Source organism: Lepidochelys olivacea (genome assembly GCF_965140295.1).
Source record: "Lepidochelys olivacea isolate rLepOli2 genome assembly, chromosome: 9".
Classification (NCBI taxonomy): Eukaryota; Metazoa; Chordata; order Testudines; family Cheloniidae; genus Lepidochelys; species Lepidochelys olivacea.
Window position 1 is genome coordinate 7235405 of NC_140419.1, and position 14783 is coordinate 7250187.

At 49.1% G+C, this 14783-nt stretch overlaps 1 protein-coding gene across 3 annotated transcripts in view; it reads left to right on the top strand.

Moving 5' to 3' along the window:
- Window positions 1-14783, top strand: part of DIS3L2 (DIS3 like 3'-5' exoribonuclease 2) — a 280475-nt gene that overhangs the window by 239877 nt on the left and 25815 nt on the right. For all 3 annotated transcript variants that reach the window (XM_084638284.1, XM_084638283.1, XM_084638285.1), the window contains one exon: window positions 12094-12277. In XM_084638284.1, coding sequence (XP_084494410.1) covers window positions 12094-12277 — 184 coding nt within the window. The remainder of the gene's footprint in view (window positions 1-12093; window positions 12278-14783) is intronic.

A 14783-nucleotide genomic window follows, 5' to 3' on the forward strand; every position in this document is an offset into this window, starting at 1 on the left:
AACAGGCAAACGCTTTAACGGAAATGCAAGTTTCTCTCATCCTTTCAGGAGCTACTACGAGGCCTGGAGTCCACTTCCTTATAAGAACCATGGCATTCTAGCAGAGCGAAGCAATGAATAGTAACTCCACAGGATATTCCTGCTAGGAAATGTCAGAAGGCTATTTCTGTCTTGATGTCTTAAGATCAGCTGTTTACCTAATGGACTTACATTTGCATTTTGGTGTCGTGTCAATATTAATGTGTTGTCTGAATTGTTAATATTCCTTCACTTCAGTGTTACGTTAATGAAGGCTGCAGGGGATGTGAAAAAGATCTGACTAATTAATTACATGTACGGAAAGCATCTTTACCTTTCCATCGTGCTGCCCTTTGCTTCTGCCTTAATGGGTCTTGGCATTTGTGGTAGGTAGCCATGCGGATGTGGGGAGCAGGCTTTGACTTTACTTTCTCTTATTTTTTAGCCATAAATCACTTGCATAATTTCAAGGCTAAGGAAAAGCATCTTTCATTCCTGCTTCCTAAATTAAGCAGGCAATATGGCCTCCCTACAGACTCTGCCAGCCTGGTGTGTGGGGTGGGAGACAGTCATGTCAAGAGCAAGGCTAACATAAGAACGACCCTACTGGGTCAGAGCAAAGGTCCATCTAGCCCAGAATCCTGTCTTCTGACAGTGGCCAGTGCCAGGTGCCCCAGAGGGAATGAACAGACAGGTAATCATCAAGTTATCCATCCCCTGTTGCTCATTCCCAGCTTCTGGCCAACAGAGGCTAGGGACACCATCCTGGCTAATAGCCACTGATGGGCCTATCCTCCATGAATTTATCTAGTTCTTTTTTGAACCCTGTTATGGTTTTGGCCTTCACAACCTCCTCTGGCAAGGAGTTCCACAAGTTGTGCGTTGTGTGACGAAATACTACTTTTTATTTGTTTTAAACCTGCTGCCTGTTAATTTCATTTGGTGACCCTAGTTCTTGTGTTGAGAGAAGTAGTAAACAACACTTCCTTATCTAACGGCCTACGTTTCTTCAGGAATCCCTTCCATTTTCCTCTTAGTCTGAGCTTCAGATTAGACCATTATCGTATGTCTGTAGCAATAGTTTGTCTTGTGTTTGATTTAATTCAAAAGTCTGTTATTGTCACATTCAATAGAGAACTCCCTAGAGCAATCCTACAGCATCCCCCGAGTGAGAATCTGCAGTCTGAGAGTATTTCTGCACTGCAATAAAACACCCAGGCTGGCCCATGACAGATTGGGCTGCAGGGCTATAATATTGCAGTGTAGATATCCGGGCTTGGGCTGGAGCCTGGGATCTGGGACCCTCTCCCTCACGGGATCCCAGAGCCCAGGCTCCAGTCCAAACCTAGACATCGGCACTGGAATTTTGTAGCCCTGCAGCCGGAGCCCTGTGCCGAGTCAGCTGACATGAGCCAGCCGTGGGTAGACATGCGCTGGGTGATGGTTCCTAGTTGTGATACTGTGTAGTTGAATACAGCATTGTGTTCTGCGGGCCAGCAGTCATCCCTTCACTGAGGGTCTTATGGAAAGAAAGCAGGTCCCTGGCTTTTCCTTTCAGAACTCCCTCTGAAGAAATGGAACTTCCTTGAAACACTGGTCTGTTATGAGGGCAAAATAGAGCTGATACAAATCTGTAAGGACAACATTAGGATGCCAAACAAAATAGCCAAGGTGTGCTGCAGAACACATTGCAATAGCTACCCAAAACAGTCTGAAGCCATGTATGAAACCACTTGGGAAAAATACAAAGAACATTTTGGCTTGTGTTTAAGAAAACAAAAATGATCGTACCTTTAAAAATGCTGGCATGTCTCTGCTGAGACACCGAGAGAAGCTAGGAAATACTGGACAGCAACAACACTGAATGCCTGCTGCTACCCCGAGCCATTGCACCATCTGTAGGATGTGGTGTAGTGAGCGAAGAGAGAATATAGGCTACTTGCTGCAAGATAGGCACAATGACACTGGGTTAATGGCACTTCTAGAGTTCTGTTTCACATTTAACAGACGAATGGAGAAGGAATGAGGGAAAGTTGTCCCTGTTCTTTGTACTGACAGGGAGTTCTCCTGATGGTGTTTCAGCTGTTCATCTGTGTGGCTAAAATACAGGACACTGGAAGAAGACAGCAGAAGCTTTTGGGAGAAAACTCCAGTGAGCACTGAAGCCAAGAACAAAGAGTGTATTTCCAAACGTGCACCCCACACACACACACACCCCTCTGCTCAGAGTACTAACAAATTCGTGTTTCCATGTCAGATTACAGAAGTGGACACTAAGAACATTTATTTCAGCGTGGTGGCTTAATGCATGGGTTCTTTGCTAGGCCTCAAGCAGCGGATCACTGCACTGCAGGAGGCCCACACTTTGCCCAACTGAGCATCACATCAGCATCTCGCTAACAGTCTCAGGGTTGTAGTGAATTTCCACGAGATGGCGCAGATTTCACTCACACCAACCTTTAATAGAGAGGCCCAGCCTGCAGAGACTAAGCCCACTCTGCGGACTCTCTCTGGTTTTGATCAGATTACTTTCTGCTGGAATCAAGGTGGCGCATGTGATGATGAGACCAATCGTTTCAGCTCCTTGTTAAATAGGAAGGTGACCCTGGGTCTGCTAGAACTGTCCCCCATGAGCTGCAGGCTGCCATTCCTGCAGCAAAGCTCAGAGGGGCTGTCGTGTTCTTTGTTAGCAGTCGTACTCTTCGATATTCTAATATCCTCCCTAAAGACCCTCCCCCAAATTCAGCCAGCCCCATGATACAACGGGCAGGGGTGCCAGCACCAGCCAAGAACCGTTGGCAAATGATTAAGGTTTTTCAGAGTTCTGAATCCCTGTGTGCAACCCAAGCCCATTAGGCTGTAAGCAATTAATTGCTAATCTTCCTGAATGCTTCCAATAGCCTGGCTTTAGTACCGAGGACTTAAACAGCTTTCCACTGTACTGCACTTAATTTGGTTAAAGTGGGAAAATGGTGTAGTGGCATTTCCAGCCTAAAGGGGTGAGAGTGGCCAGTAAATGACATTCATATTCAGAAAAATCTTCCACTCATCCATGTTCTAGGCAGCTGTTGCTGGGACAGTACTCTAGCTCATAAACAGGGCATTATGCCCGAGCAAGGGAATTCATTAGAGAGAGAAGCCATTCTGGCTTTGTCAGATCTGAATCTGAAAGTGCCTTGGAGCTGCTATTCTCATCAAGTTTCAGTGTTAACAGTTTTAACCAAGAGCTAATTGAGCAATCTCAGAAAGTGGAGTAATTCCATTATTCGGCTCTGCTTTGTTCAACGCTATTGCTGGCGATGAAAATAACACAAATTACTTTCATCAAGCCAGGCCCCGCCAGCACTTCTGGGTTTCTTTCTTTAAAAAAAATAGTGTGTGTTTTGGCTTTTGGCAACCCCCTTTGGCAAAGGCAGCCCCACACCAACACTGCAAGTTCTATATAAGGCTCATCTATAACTTCAAAATCCAATTTCTAAATAGTAGGGGATTTAATTTTCATAACTGTTCAATCAGGAATGAAATTCTGGACTCTGTATGGAAAGGTGCACCTGGTGGTTGGATGGGAAAAGCATTCTCTGTTAAGACACACTACACCCCTGTTGCAGGAGGCTGGACTGAAAAAGAATTAAGCCATTGCAAGCCTTTTAGCCGCTACTAGCCAAAGAGCATGATTCTGTCATTGGCGGTACTCTGAAGAGACTTGGGGTTAGTTAATGTTGCTTTTTATTGAAACCTTCTAAGTTCCCTCACTTCATGAAAGAACAGTAATCAAAAGCAAACTTACTTGATTTAAAAAAAAAAAAAATCCTCCTGTATCTAGGCCACTAGAGTAGACTGTTGGTCTTAACTCTCTCAAGAAAGCATGCTGGATGAGCTGCAGTGAAGTTCTGCTCGGTAGAGTCCTGCACTTTTCAGGCAATTAATTCTGCCACACTCCTTGATCTTCAGACGCTAGAGGTGATCGGTGCTGCTGCTTCTTTCTATATGAAGACAAGTCCATGTATAATATTGTGACATTCTTTTGTGGAAAATGACCCCTTATAAAGGTAGCTTTCTACTGGTAGGCTACAGAGTAATACTAGTACCAAGGAGCTTTGTGGTCAGGGTTCCTCAGAGCAGCTTCAGACCCTCACTTGTTAATGGATCGCTCTTCAATAAGACTACCAGGGGACTAGGGTATCAGCAATTCATGTGCTAGAGTGCCATCCGGCCCTTTCAGACAGGTAAAAAAGCATGGCTCCTCCTGTGAAGCTTACCACTTAGATCTCTGTGTATCCTCTAGCAGGCAAGAACAGAGGTGATCTAACGCTGGAGCGGCTCTTGGGGAGGGAGCGCAGAAGCTCAGACTGCCACCAGAGTGAATGGTGGTGTTTGGGGTTTAATGTCCAAGAAAAAAAGGAGCATTAATTGTCAAGACAGAGAATTCCCTTGCGACTTAGTGCTGAGTTTTGATATTATTGTATGGTTTATATTGAAATCCAAACCTGACCCCATATTAGTCGTTCTGACCCACCTTACCGTTCAGTCATGTTTGGATCCAGTCATAAACCTATGATGCGTGAAGCAGAAACACGAGTGCAGGTTGGAAAGGTGGAGTGGAGGGGACCAGCTGGATAGGGAAGTGTGGAAAGAGGCTTGTTGGTTACGGCATTGAGAAACAAGACAGCGGGTCAGTCTGCAGGGTGGATTGAAGCTTGGGAAGGAATTTAAGCAGCAAATGGCTGTCTTTCCTGTCAGAAGTGGAAGGGTGGGGCTGGAGTTTAGCCTGGGTTTGAGACGGAATGGAAACCAATTGATGGGATTTGTAACAAGGGCCACCAGCTACAAGATGAAGTGAAGCTGGTAACCTTTGCAAGAATTACCTGGTCATATTGGGCTCTGTTCTGAGATGCTGTCTAATGTTGTGACCAGGGTTTTTCATCCTGCTGAAAAAAGAAGGAAAGTGGGAGGATGCTTTCAGCACTAATAGAATATCCAGCTGACCAGGTGAAGCATTAGCGACAGAGCCATGAGTCTTAGACCAGCCCAAGGTCTCAAGTGAAGTGAGACCCTGACGGACTCTGTTCAATTCAATGAGACTTTATTGGTATGACAAGCTAGATAAGTGTTGCCAAAGTATAAAGAAGAGACTGACCCTTGAGGTGTTTGTCAGAGGTAAGGAAGATCCATCCTGATAGGGCTATGCACAGTGTGGGGTTTGGCCCCTTGTGTCCATATATCAGCAGTGTGGATATACTAACTTTAGGAATATACCTGTTTGGTCACCTCTCCTCTAAGACTGAGATAACTAGACTGAAAGTCAAACAAGCTTTTGCACAAAGGAATAGGCGTGCTTTCACTCAGTGGTTCTCAAGCAGGGGTACATGTACCTCTGGGGGTAAGCAGATGTCTTCCAGGGGGATACATCAACTCATCTAGAGATCGGCCTAGTTTTACAAAGTGCTACATAAAAAGCACTAGTGAAGTGAGTACAAACTAAAATTTCATACAGACAATGACTTGTTTATACCTCTCTATATACTCTACACTGAAATGTAAGTACAATATTTATATTCCAGTGGATTTATTTGATAATTATATAGGAAAAACAAGAAAATACATAATTTTTCAGTAATAGTGTGCTGTGACATTTTTGTATTTTTATGTCTGATTTTGTAAGCAAGTAGTTTGTAAGTGAGGTGAAAGTTGCAGGGGACACAAGACAAATCAGACTCCTGAAAGGGGTACAGTCGTCTGGAAAGGTTGAGAGCCGCTGCTTTAGTTTATCCTGTCTCATGACCCTCACGGTACTGTGCTTAGGCACCAGTGGGTCAGTAACATTTGGACCCCGGGCTGCTGCTCTGAGAATTGTGTTGCTGTGATCAATCTGTTTGGCTTGTGCTTGCACTAACTACATTGTAAGTGCAGTAACCTTTGGTTTATTAATATCGTTTGGGAAGCTAAGCAGGAAGAGTATAGATTACGAGATCAGAAGGTGGTTGGATAGCAGTCCTGCCATGGAAACGGCAGCCCAAACCCACACTCTACTTGCCTGAGCTTTACTGTGCTGAGAGCTGGGATGCGAATCCAATATTTCATGTATTTTAAGGCCAGAAGGAACCATTATGATCATCTAGGATAACACTTCCCAAAGCTCCTAAGGTCCATGGTCAAAAGTGACATGGGAGCCTTAAGTCCCATTGACTGTGTGGCTTAATCACTTGTTACCCCCAGTCTGACCACCTGCATAATGCAGGCCATGGAATTTCATGCTGTGACTCCTGCATCCAGCCCATAATTAATAAGAAAACCGAGTTTGCAGGCCCTGCTTCTGCATCTTACAGGGCTCTTAGGCTGTCCTCTCTCTCTCTCTCTCTCTCAATGCTGCAGTGCACAGGTTTGGAAACCTCTCTGTACGGCAGGCGCAGAGAGCAGGATTGCCATCATCAGTAAGAACCTGTGGCCAGGGCAAGCACCTGCTCTGACCCACCTCTCTGTGCGGGGGGGATATGGAAACCTTGCATGAGTGCACAAAGGGCAAAAGTTCAGAGCATATTGTTTATGGGATTTTGTGCAGCTGGGAGCCAAGGATAGCTCAGCTGATCCAGAGGAAACTGTACCGATGGTGTTGGAGAGCATTTCACATGGGATTCATTCAGTACAAATTCAAATGGACTAGTCTCTCTGTCTCCATTTTTTTAGCCATGAAATATTTTTCTTTTCGCTCCAGCCTGCCAGATGGACCCAGCCAAACTCCAAGTGAGGCTGTTTTAAGAAAAAAAAATCCCTCTTGTCGTTTGACCTGCCGACAGTTAGCAGTTTCAGTGCTCTGCTCCTGTTAATGACAGAGCCAGGCTTCGGCGCTGGCCTCCAGATGCTGCCAGCCAAACTTCAGCTCCAGGCTGCCTTATGATCCATTTCTTTTTTCCGAACCACAAAGTAGCATTTGCTGACTTGAAGCCCTGCGCTCTCAAAGTTAGCTGGAGTTACAGCCTGCGGTAGCTCCATTCGAAAACAGCTCTTTACAGCTGAGGGGCCTGGGGGGGCTTCCTGGTTTGCAGCTCTACAGCCCTAGAGGCTGGGGATAACGACTGGGGAGGTGGGAAGGCAGCCTGTGCTGACAACGCCCACAGGCCCTCACCTCTCCAGGTCGATTTCTGCTTTTAGCCAGCCAGCCATGCCGGGTAACTGCCCATGCTCCTCCCCTTAAAGGTGAACAACACAGATTTCGAAACATCCATGCACACTCTCCCTCCCTTATAAGATCCCAAAGAAGAAAACACTTCACTGCCCTTCATGTATGCAGTGAGTCTTACGCATTAACGTGTTCGAGCCAGATGTGGGTCCTGCGGGATCTGAGCCACAGACCTGGTTCCTCTGCTGAAGTGGGTGAGCTCTCAAACACTGGGCGAAAGAGTCCTTTCGTTTGAAATCGTGACTCATTCCCTCGGTGTCCATCAAGCCCTTTCTGGGCAGGAATTTCTCATGCTTCACCTTAGCCTAGATGTGACCTTTCCCTTCTGCCCATTTGGGGATCTTCCCTCTGGAGACGGGCACTCCGTGCACATTGTCCTCGGCAACTAAATTCCCGGCAAGTCTGAAGTTTAAAACGGAAGCATCTCTGAGCTATCCCGAGACAGCATCTCAGTGTTAATTCCTCTTTCACGCTTGCAGAACTCCAGTGACTCAGTCTGTTTTGTTGAAGCTGACAAAGACACGTAAGTGTCACCCTGCTGAAAATAAGGAGAAATGTTGACTCAGAAGGAAAATGGTTGGCAGGTAGGAGGGTTAACTGGACAGACTGGCTCTTCCAACCCTAGGGATATGGTAGCTGGGGGGAATCGCTCGCAGTCCAAGCAGTCAAGAACAAAATTCTAGCTCTCGTGACGCCAATGGGAGTTTCTCCACGTTGACTTCAGTGGGGCCAGAACCTTCACAGGTCATCTTCATGCAGCAATTAGTGGTGTTGGGACACTTTTAATACTGGGGGTGCTGAAAGCCAGCCCCCTTACCCCTGTTCACCCCCCCCCACCCCTGGCAGAGCTGGGGCCGGGAGCAGGGCCGTGTCTCCAGCGGTAAAGGGCCCAAGGCTGGGACCGGCAGCCGGGGCGCCACATAAAACTTGGGGGTGCTGCAGCACCCCCCGCCCTCCTAGCTCCTACACCTGTGGCAGCAGCTCAGGATCTGTACTGACCCTGGCTAATAGAAACCGACCAGACTGGGGGCTAGAAACTGCCATATGTAATAGGGTATGGTCAAGGCACTTTTCTTTAACATTTTATCCTGACTGTATTAACTTCTCTTTGGACACGAGAAACTAAACTCTCTCGCCTTACCAAAGCGGGTTCTCTCCTTTGTGTGACCGTCCTGGTCTCTTGTAGCATTGCTCATGTGTTCTGGGCTGCCGGTTTTGAAGTTCTAGCTCTGAGATCCTATGATTCCTTGTTCAGAAGAAACAAATATGCTTGTAAAGAACTATAGGAGTTGGCAACCAGATACAACAGAAAAGGGAACTCTTCTGCCGGTCTCCCAGCCTCGCTTGAACCTTCTTGCATCTCCCCTTTGGGAGGAGGCTGGAAGCGTTGACAGGGAACCATTCTATGGAGTCTCTGGTTTAGTTAGTTAGCTTCTCTTCTAAAGCATCTAACTAGGGGCTTTAGGCACAGTGAGTTAATCCACTAGCCTTTCACCTCTGGAAAGCTGGGTTCACATCCTGCCATGTCACAGATGAAAGCAGTTTGGAGGGCTCGGTCCCATCTTAAGTCCTTCCTATCCATGTCCCCAAACCACCCAGTGATTTGGCACCTCTCTTTGATCAGCTTGGGACTAGAGCAGCAGGTCAGGACAGAGATGGGCCCCCAGAATGAGGTTTTGCAAATCTGGATTGAAGTGCATTTGCAGAGAGAGAAGGAAGCATTATCTGACATTTAGTGTACAGAGAAGACAAATCAAAGGGGACATGATAGAGGTAAAGAAAATAACAACTGGTATTGAGGCCATCTGTCAGATGCTTCCAGTTACCCTTACTCATGAGAACAAAAGAACCCCCAGTAAAATTAAAAGGCAAGAAAACCAAAACAACAACGATGAAACAAAATATTCTTTTAAAAATACAAAGCTTAAGGAACCGGAGAAATTTGCAGCCCCGAGTTATCAGTGAGGCAAAGAGCTAAGGCTTAGACACTCTTGTGAACAATAAAAATACAATCTGCATTCCCACGAGTTTGGATAGAGAATTATAAGGGCTGTAATCCTTCCTGCCTCAGGACGTAAAGCACTGCTATCTGCCTGGGATTCAGAAGACATTTCCCCCTCGGGCATGTTATTGCCTTGTCGTCTAGGAAAGTTCTACACCTTGTTCCGAAAGACCTGATATTGATCACACTTCAAGACAGGCTCCTGGACTAGAGGGGCCATTGGCCTGATGTGTTGCAGCAACACCTGTGTCCCAGTGACATCTGCCCATATGTCTGTGTGGCTCTACCTACTCCTATAAATCTCTGACTTCCCTTTGCAATGTGATATGCACGAAAGAAAAGGAAAGAATCTGGCATGATACATTTTACTGGCCTTAGCACTTGCCAGACTGGTTCAGTTAGCCTGGATTGGTGGTGTAATGGCCTTTTCTGCCCCCAGTCACAAGAGAAGTTTGCTGTCGAAGTGTGGGCACTGATGACAGTACGTGTACCAGGCTGCCAAGAATGTGTTTCTGCTTCCCAAATGATCCACTGAAAACTAGGCTTGTCGACTCAAGGTGGTTATTCTATCTTGAACGGTGTTTACAGAAACCAGTGATGTTTTCCTTTCGCTGATGAGCTATTTGAACCCTGCCATCCCCATGTGGTTTGGTTTGCCCTTTAGAAATGCCTGTTTTACACAGCAATTGAACGGACAACTGGTTACCTGCACAATGCTGCTTTACCCCTTAGTCTGACTAACAGCCGGCTGGTACCAGCTGCCATAAAGGGACCAATGTTGCCATCTTGTGGTTGAACTGCACCAAAGCAGCTTTAACCTTCTCCAACTTCCCTCTCTAACGTGTATTGTCACGGGTATGTATTAAATGAACCCAGCTTCCATTCTGTGACGGCCTCCGCGTCGCCTGCAGCACGTGTCACTCCTGTCAGGGCTTGTGGGGAAATGTTAGAAACTTAAATAAACGGTGGTTGGCCCAACATTAGCATGTGCTGTTTTCAGTGCTAGTAGCTTATTGGTGGCCCTCTCCCAGTCCATTTTCCCTGTTTACCCCAGCGTCCTTTTCTACCCTGTCTGGTAGGGCAGCTGTCAGCCCTTTGGGAATAGCGTCCCTTAGGCTGTCTGTGTGTGCAGAAAGCAGGGGGTTGGCCTATTAGCTCCATGCTCTGTAAGGAGAGTCCACAGCGCTGCTCCGGTAGGAGTTCTGATCCATTACAGATGAGCATTTTCACTGCTGATTTAGGGACGGAAAAGGGTAACCGGTTAGCATGAGGCTTACTGTTAACTGGACCTTAACTGTTGACGCACCGGGCCACTCAGCTGGAGGGACCCCATCCCCTGTCGCGCCAGCAGGACCTCAGCCCCGGCCGGGTTGGGCCAGCAGGACCCCAGCTGCAGTGGGACCTAGATCCCTGCCACCTGGCCCGCCGGAGGAACCCCAGCCCTTGCTGCGCCGGGCCAGCCGGAGCGACCTCAGTTAACCAGTTTAAAGATTTTTTTTTTTATCGTTGAACCGGTTAACCGATATTTACATCCCTTTGCTCATTACAGCTGTTATTTGCTTATTCCTCCTCTCCTTTGTTTTTAATGATTTCCTTTTTCTATTGGGTTCTGCGCAAGTGCAATTGGTTGACCATACAATCAGTCTGGGCATGTGCTATTATTGTAGGATAGCCCAGGAATACAGTGTAGTGTGATCCACATGTCGCTCGTTAACCTCAGTAGCACACACGGTAAAACTCCCCAGTGGTCTCCATTGTTAATTTCTAAGTCACAGAGCACAACAAAGTCCTGTGCCTAGTCCTGCAAATCTGCCACAAAGGCACTTGGGCTCCACCGCAAGGGACTTCTCCAAATTGCTCTGCTGTGGCCATTTGGCATGCACGAGCTGCGCTCAGATGCCAGCATAATTAGTGGCAATATGCATATGCAGTGCTGAGAGTGTGATGTTGCTTTTACAGCTCTATTATCATTGTTGGCAGTTAGCACAACTTGAGAAATCCACCGACTATGTGGAGCAAATGGTGGAAGGCCCAATTAAACACATTTCTCTGTTTATCCAAGCCCTGTTAAACACATCTCCTGTGACACAGTCCTGCAGCAAGAAGAGCATAGCCCATGACCCCGTTAGGATCATCGTTAGTGCTATAGTTTACATTTTGTCCTGTGTGCTGCTCGTGAGGTTTTCCTCCAGTGTCTGTGTTTTCAGTGGGAGCAAGGAGAGTTCAGGCTGGCTTGGGTTGGTCTCCGTGCTCGTAATGGGGGAGAAGCCATGGATAGCCCCAGTGCTGTCTTTGTCGTACATTCAGCCCTGCACTTAGAAAAGCTACTTTGCTTTCCTGGCCATCTGTCTGCGTTTCCAGCTGTGCGCTCAGCATTTGTGTAAGGCGAACGCTAAGGCAGATTCGTAGCGTGGAAATTCGCCTGAAACTCATGCAGCTGTGCTGACCACACATGTCGTTCTCAGGGTGGGAGATGAAGTGGGGGTGGGGGGGGGCACTGTGTTTCCTCTGGCTCAGGAAGACAGCTATCTGTGTTTGTCTTCCGTGCTATCACTCACACTGCATTTGCTTTTCTTGTCAAATGTTTCAGGAGATACGATGACCTGCAGCGGGATTATTTTATTGTAATTTGAGCTGTCCATTTATTGCTGGCTTCTGCTTGTCTGCACCACTAGGATGGCCCACAGGAACCTCAGCTGGAGAGAGAGGATCTGGGGAGGTTTGCTGGTATCTCAGGTCTAATCTTCCTCTTAAGCCACTACTAATAACCGCTCTCCTATGCACTCACACTGCACTAGCTCCCAGCATTGAGTACAAGCTGTTGATTAAGGTTGGCACTTCATGGCCCCAGGGGCTTCCTGCTTTAACTCTCATGATGCCTCTCTCCTTGCTGTAGGCTGGTGGAAGAATTTATGCTGCTGGCAAACATGGCCGTCGCCCATCAGATCTACCGCTCCTTCCCCCAACAGGCCCTGCTGCGCCGTCACCCCCCACCCCAGACAAAGATGCTGAACGACCTCATGGAGTTCTGCGACCAGATGGGACTGGACATAGATTTCAGCAGCGCAGGGGCCCTGCACGTGAGTGGAGACCGCACTGGGGATTTGCATCAACAGAGAATGTTTAGCCGGTTAAGCTCTCCTGGGGTTACTGATACTTTCTCCGACAGCATTTGTATAATGGCCTGTGTTTACCTGCTCTCCATTCTCTGGGTGATCTGCCCTGTCTTCTGCACAGGGCTACAGCTGACTGTGCAGAGCTGGCCAAGGGGGTGTCCAGGGGAGTTTGGAGATGAGGCTCGCCTTTGTAGCCACGCACTGGGCATAAAGAACAGGGCGTGCATTGCCACGCGAGTCCTCCATTTGAAACCCTCCTGCCCTGTCTTCAGCCAGGTGGCAGGGTTCGGGGGGCAGGTCTCTGTGCTCCACTAGACCCAGCCTCTCAGAAAAGTCTGGTTATACCCTCCTGTCTCAAACCGGGGCTCCCAACAAACACCTCGTGCAGAGAGATGTGATTTTCTTCACAGGGCATAAAAATGAAGCCACTGACACTGCAGAAAAGATGACAAATCCCCAAGAGGTATTAGTCTGCCCAGTGTTTGTCTGCTCTCTCGAGCCATCTCCCCTGGGGACTGGAGGAGATCACTGATAATGAGCCAGGAGGGGGGAGGCTCTTGAGGGAAAGACCATCCTAAAAACTACCCAGCACTTTCCATCTCTTGATTGCTGCCCTCGCAGTAGCTGGTTAACCCCCGCAGCCCCTTGTCAGGGCGGGGAGGGTCTCCCTGTTGTATGGCTGGGCAGGTCACGGCAGAGAGCTGAAGCGAGTTGCTTGTGACCACTGAGGGAGCTAGTGGCTGGCCAGAAGTGGAAGTCAGCAGCATGCAAACCACACGAAGAATTGTCATAGAGAAGAGGTGGAGATTCGGTGGGATCATGACAGGCAGCGCCAGAGGCCACACCCCCTGCCTCCCTCTCCGTTAGCAAAGAAGCAGGGTTTGCAAGGGTTTAAAATGTCATCTCCAGGGTCAGCATCCACCGTGGCGTGGCCTCCCCTGCTGCAGCCTCACACATCAGAGTCTGACCTCAAATCGGGCTGTAGCCAGACACAGCGGATCTAGTACCAAATGCAGCGGACAGTTGGTGCCGGCGAATGTTTGCTGGGAGGAGTGTGGTGTAGTGGTTAGCGCCGGGAACTGGCGATATGGCCTCCTGAGTTCCACTAGTGCCGCTGACTGCGTCAGTCTGATCTCGTCTAAGTCACGTTCCTGCTCCGTGGCCTTCGCTGTACAGCGGGTGGAATAGGGAGGGTGGCCCACGGGTTAGGGGCTAGCTTGGGAAGTGGGAGACCAGGATTAATTCCTGCTTTGCCCCAGACTTCCTGGGTTGCCTTGGGCAAGTCATGCAACCTCTCTGTGCCCCAGGTCCCCGTCTGTACCATGGGGCACTAGCCCTGCCCTCCCTCCCAGGGCTGCTAGGCAGATAAATGCGTGAAAGATGATGGGGTGCTCAGGCCAGTAACAGGGGCTGGATAAGTATCATAGGTTGCTAGGTGATACATGCTCCCCCACTGGGGGTGTCGCGGTCTGACTGACGTGTGCGCAAAGCGCTCGGAACCCCTCAGATTCCGGGTCCTGGGTGTTTCTTGCAGAGACAGGAAATCCAAGGAATCTTTGCAAAGAACTTAACAGCGTAATGAGAGCAGAGGAGTGGGCAGTGCTGAAGCAGTAGATGGATAGGAAAGAGCTCTCTAGCCGCGGCTGAAGTAAGGGATGGAGAAGAGTATGGGCTGTTAGGAATACATTCAACACAAATCTTTGTTTTGCCTGATGCCTAGATGCTGTGCTGATGGGTGTGCTCTAAGTAAAGCTCCGTGTTGGTCACGGAGGTGACGGAAGTCATGGATTCCGTGACTTTCCATGACCACCGTGACTTCTGCAGTGGCCGGTGCGCCTGGCCCGGGGGCCACCTAAGCAGCTCGGGTAGCCCCTGGGCCAGGCACACCGGCCACTGCTGGGCCAGTCTCGCCTCCCTCCCCCGCCCCCCAGCAGCAGGAGTTTGGGTGTGAGGGGGGCTCAGGGCTGGGGTGCCTATCCGGTGGGGGGACTCCCTGGAAGGGCAACAGCAACTTCCCTGCCTCAGCACCTAGCTCCACGCTGCCTCTGCCCGCAGGCACCACCCCCGCAGCACCCATTAGCCGTGGTCCCCGGCCAGTGGGAGCTGCCGAACTGGGGCTTGGGGCAGAGCAGAGGCAGTACATGGAGCTAGGAGCTGGGTAGGGAGCCTGCCCCAGCCCCACCAACCCCCCAGGCCGCAACCCACCCCCTCCCGAGCACCCATGACTCCCCCCTCCCCCAGGCCACAACTCCCCCCAGCACCCACGTCCCCCCAGAGCAGGGTCGCCAACCCCCCAGCGCCCGTGACGCCCCCAGGCTGCGACACCCCCCCATGAGCACCCACGGCGATGGATGGGTAATGATTCCATCTGGAGCAAAGCCCCTGTTCGGAGACGTGACACCCTTAGGGGTATGTAAAGCAGCACGCTCCCTGGGGAGGGGAAGGAAAAGCTGGGGCAGAAGCATAGAGG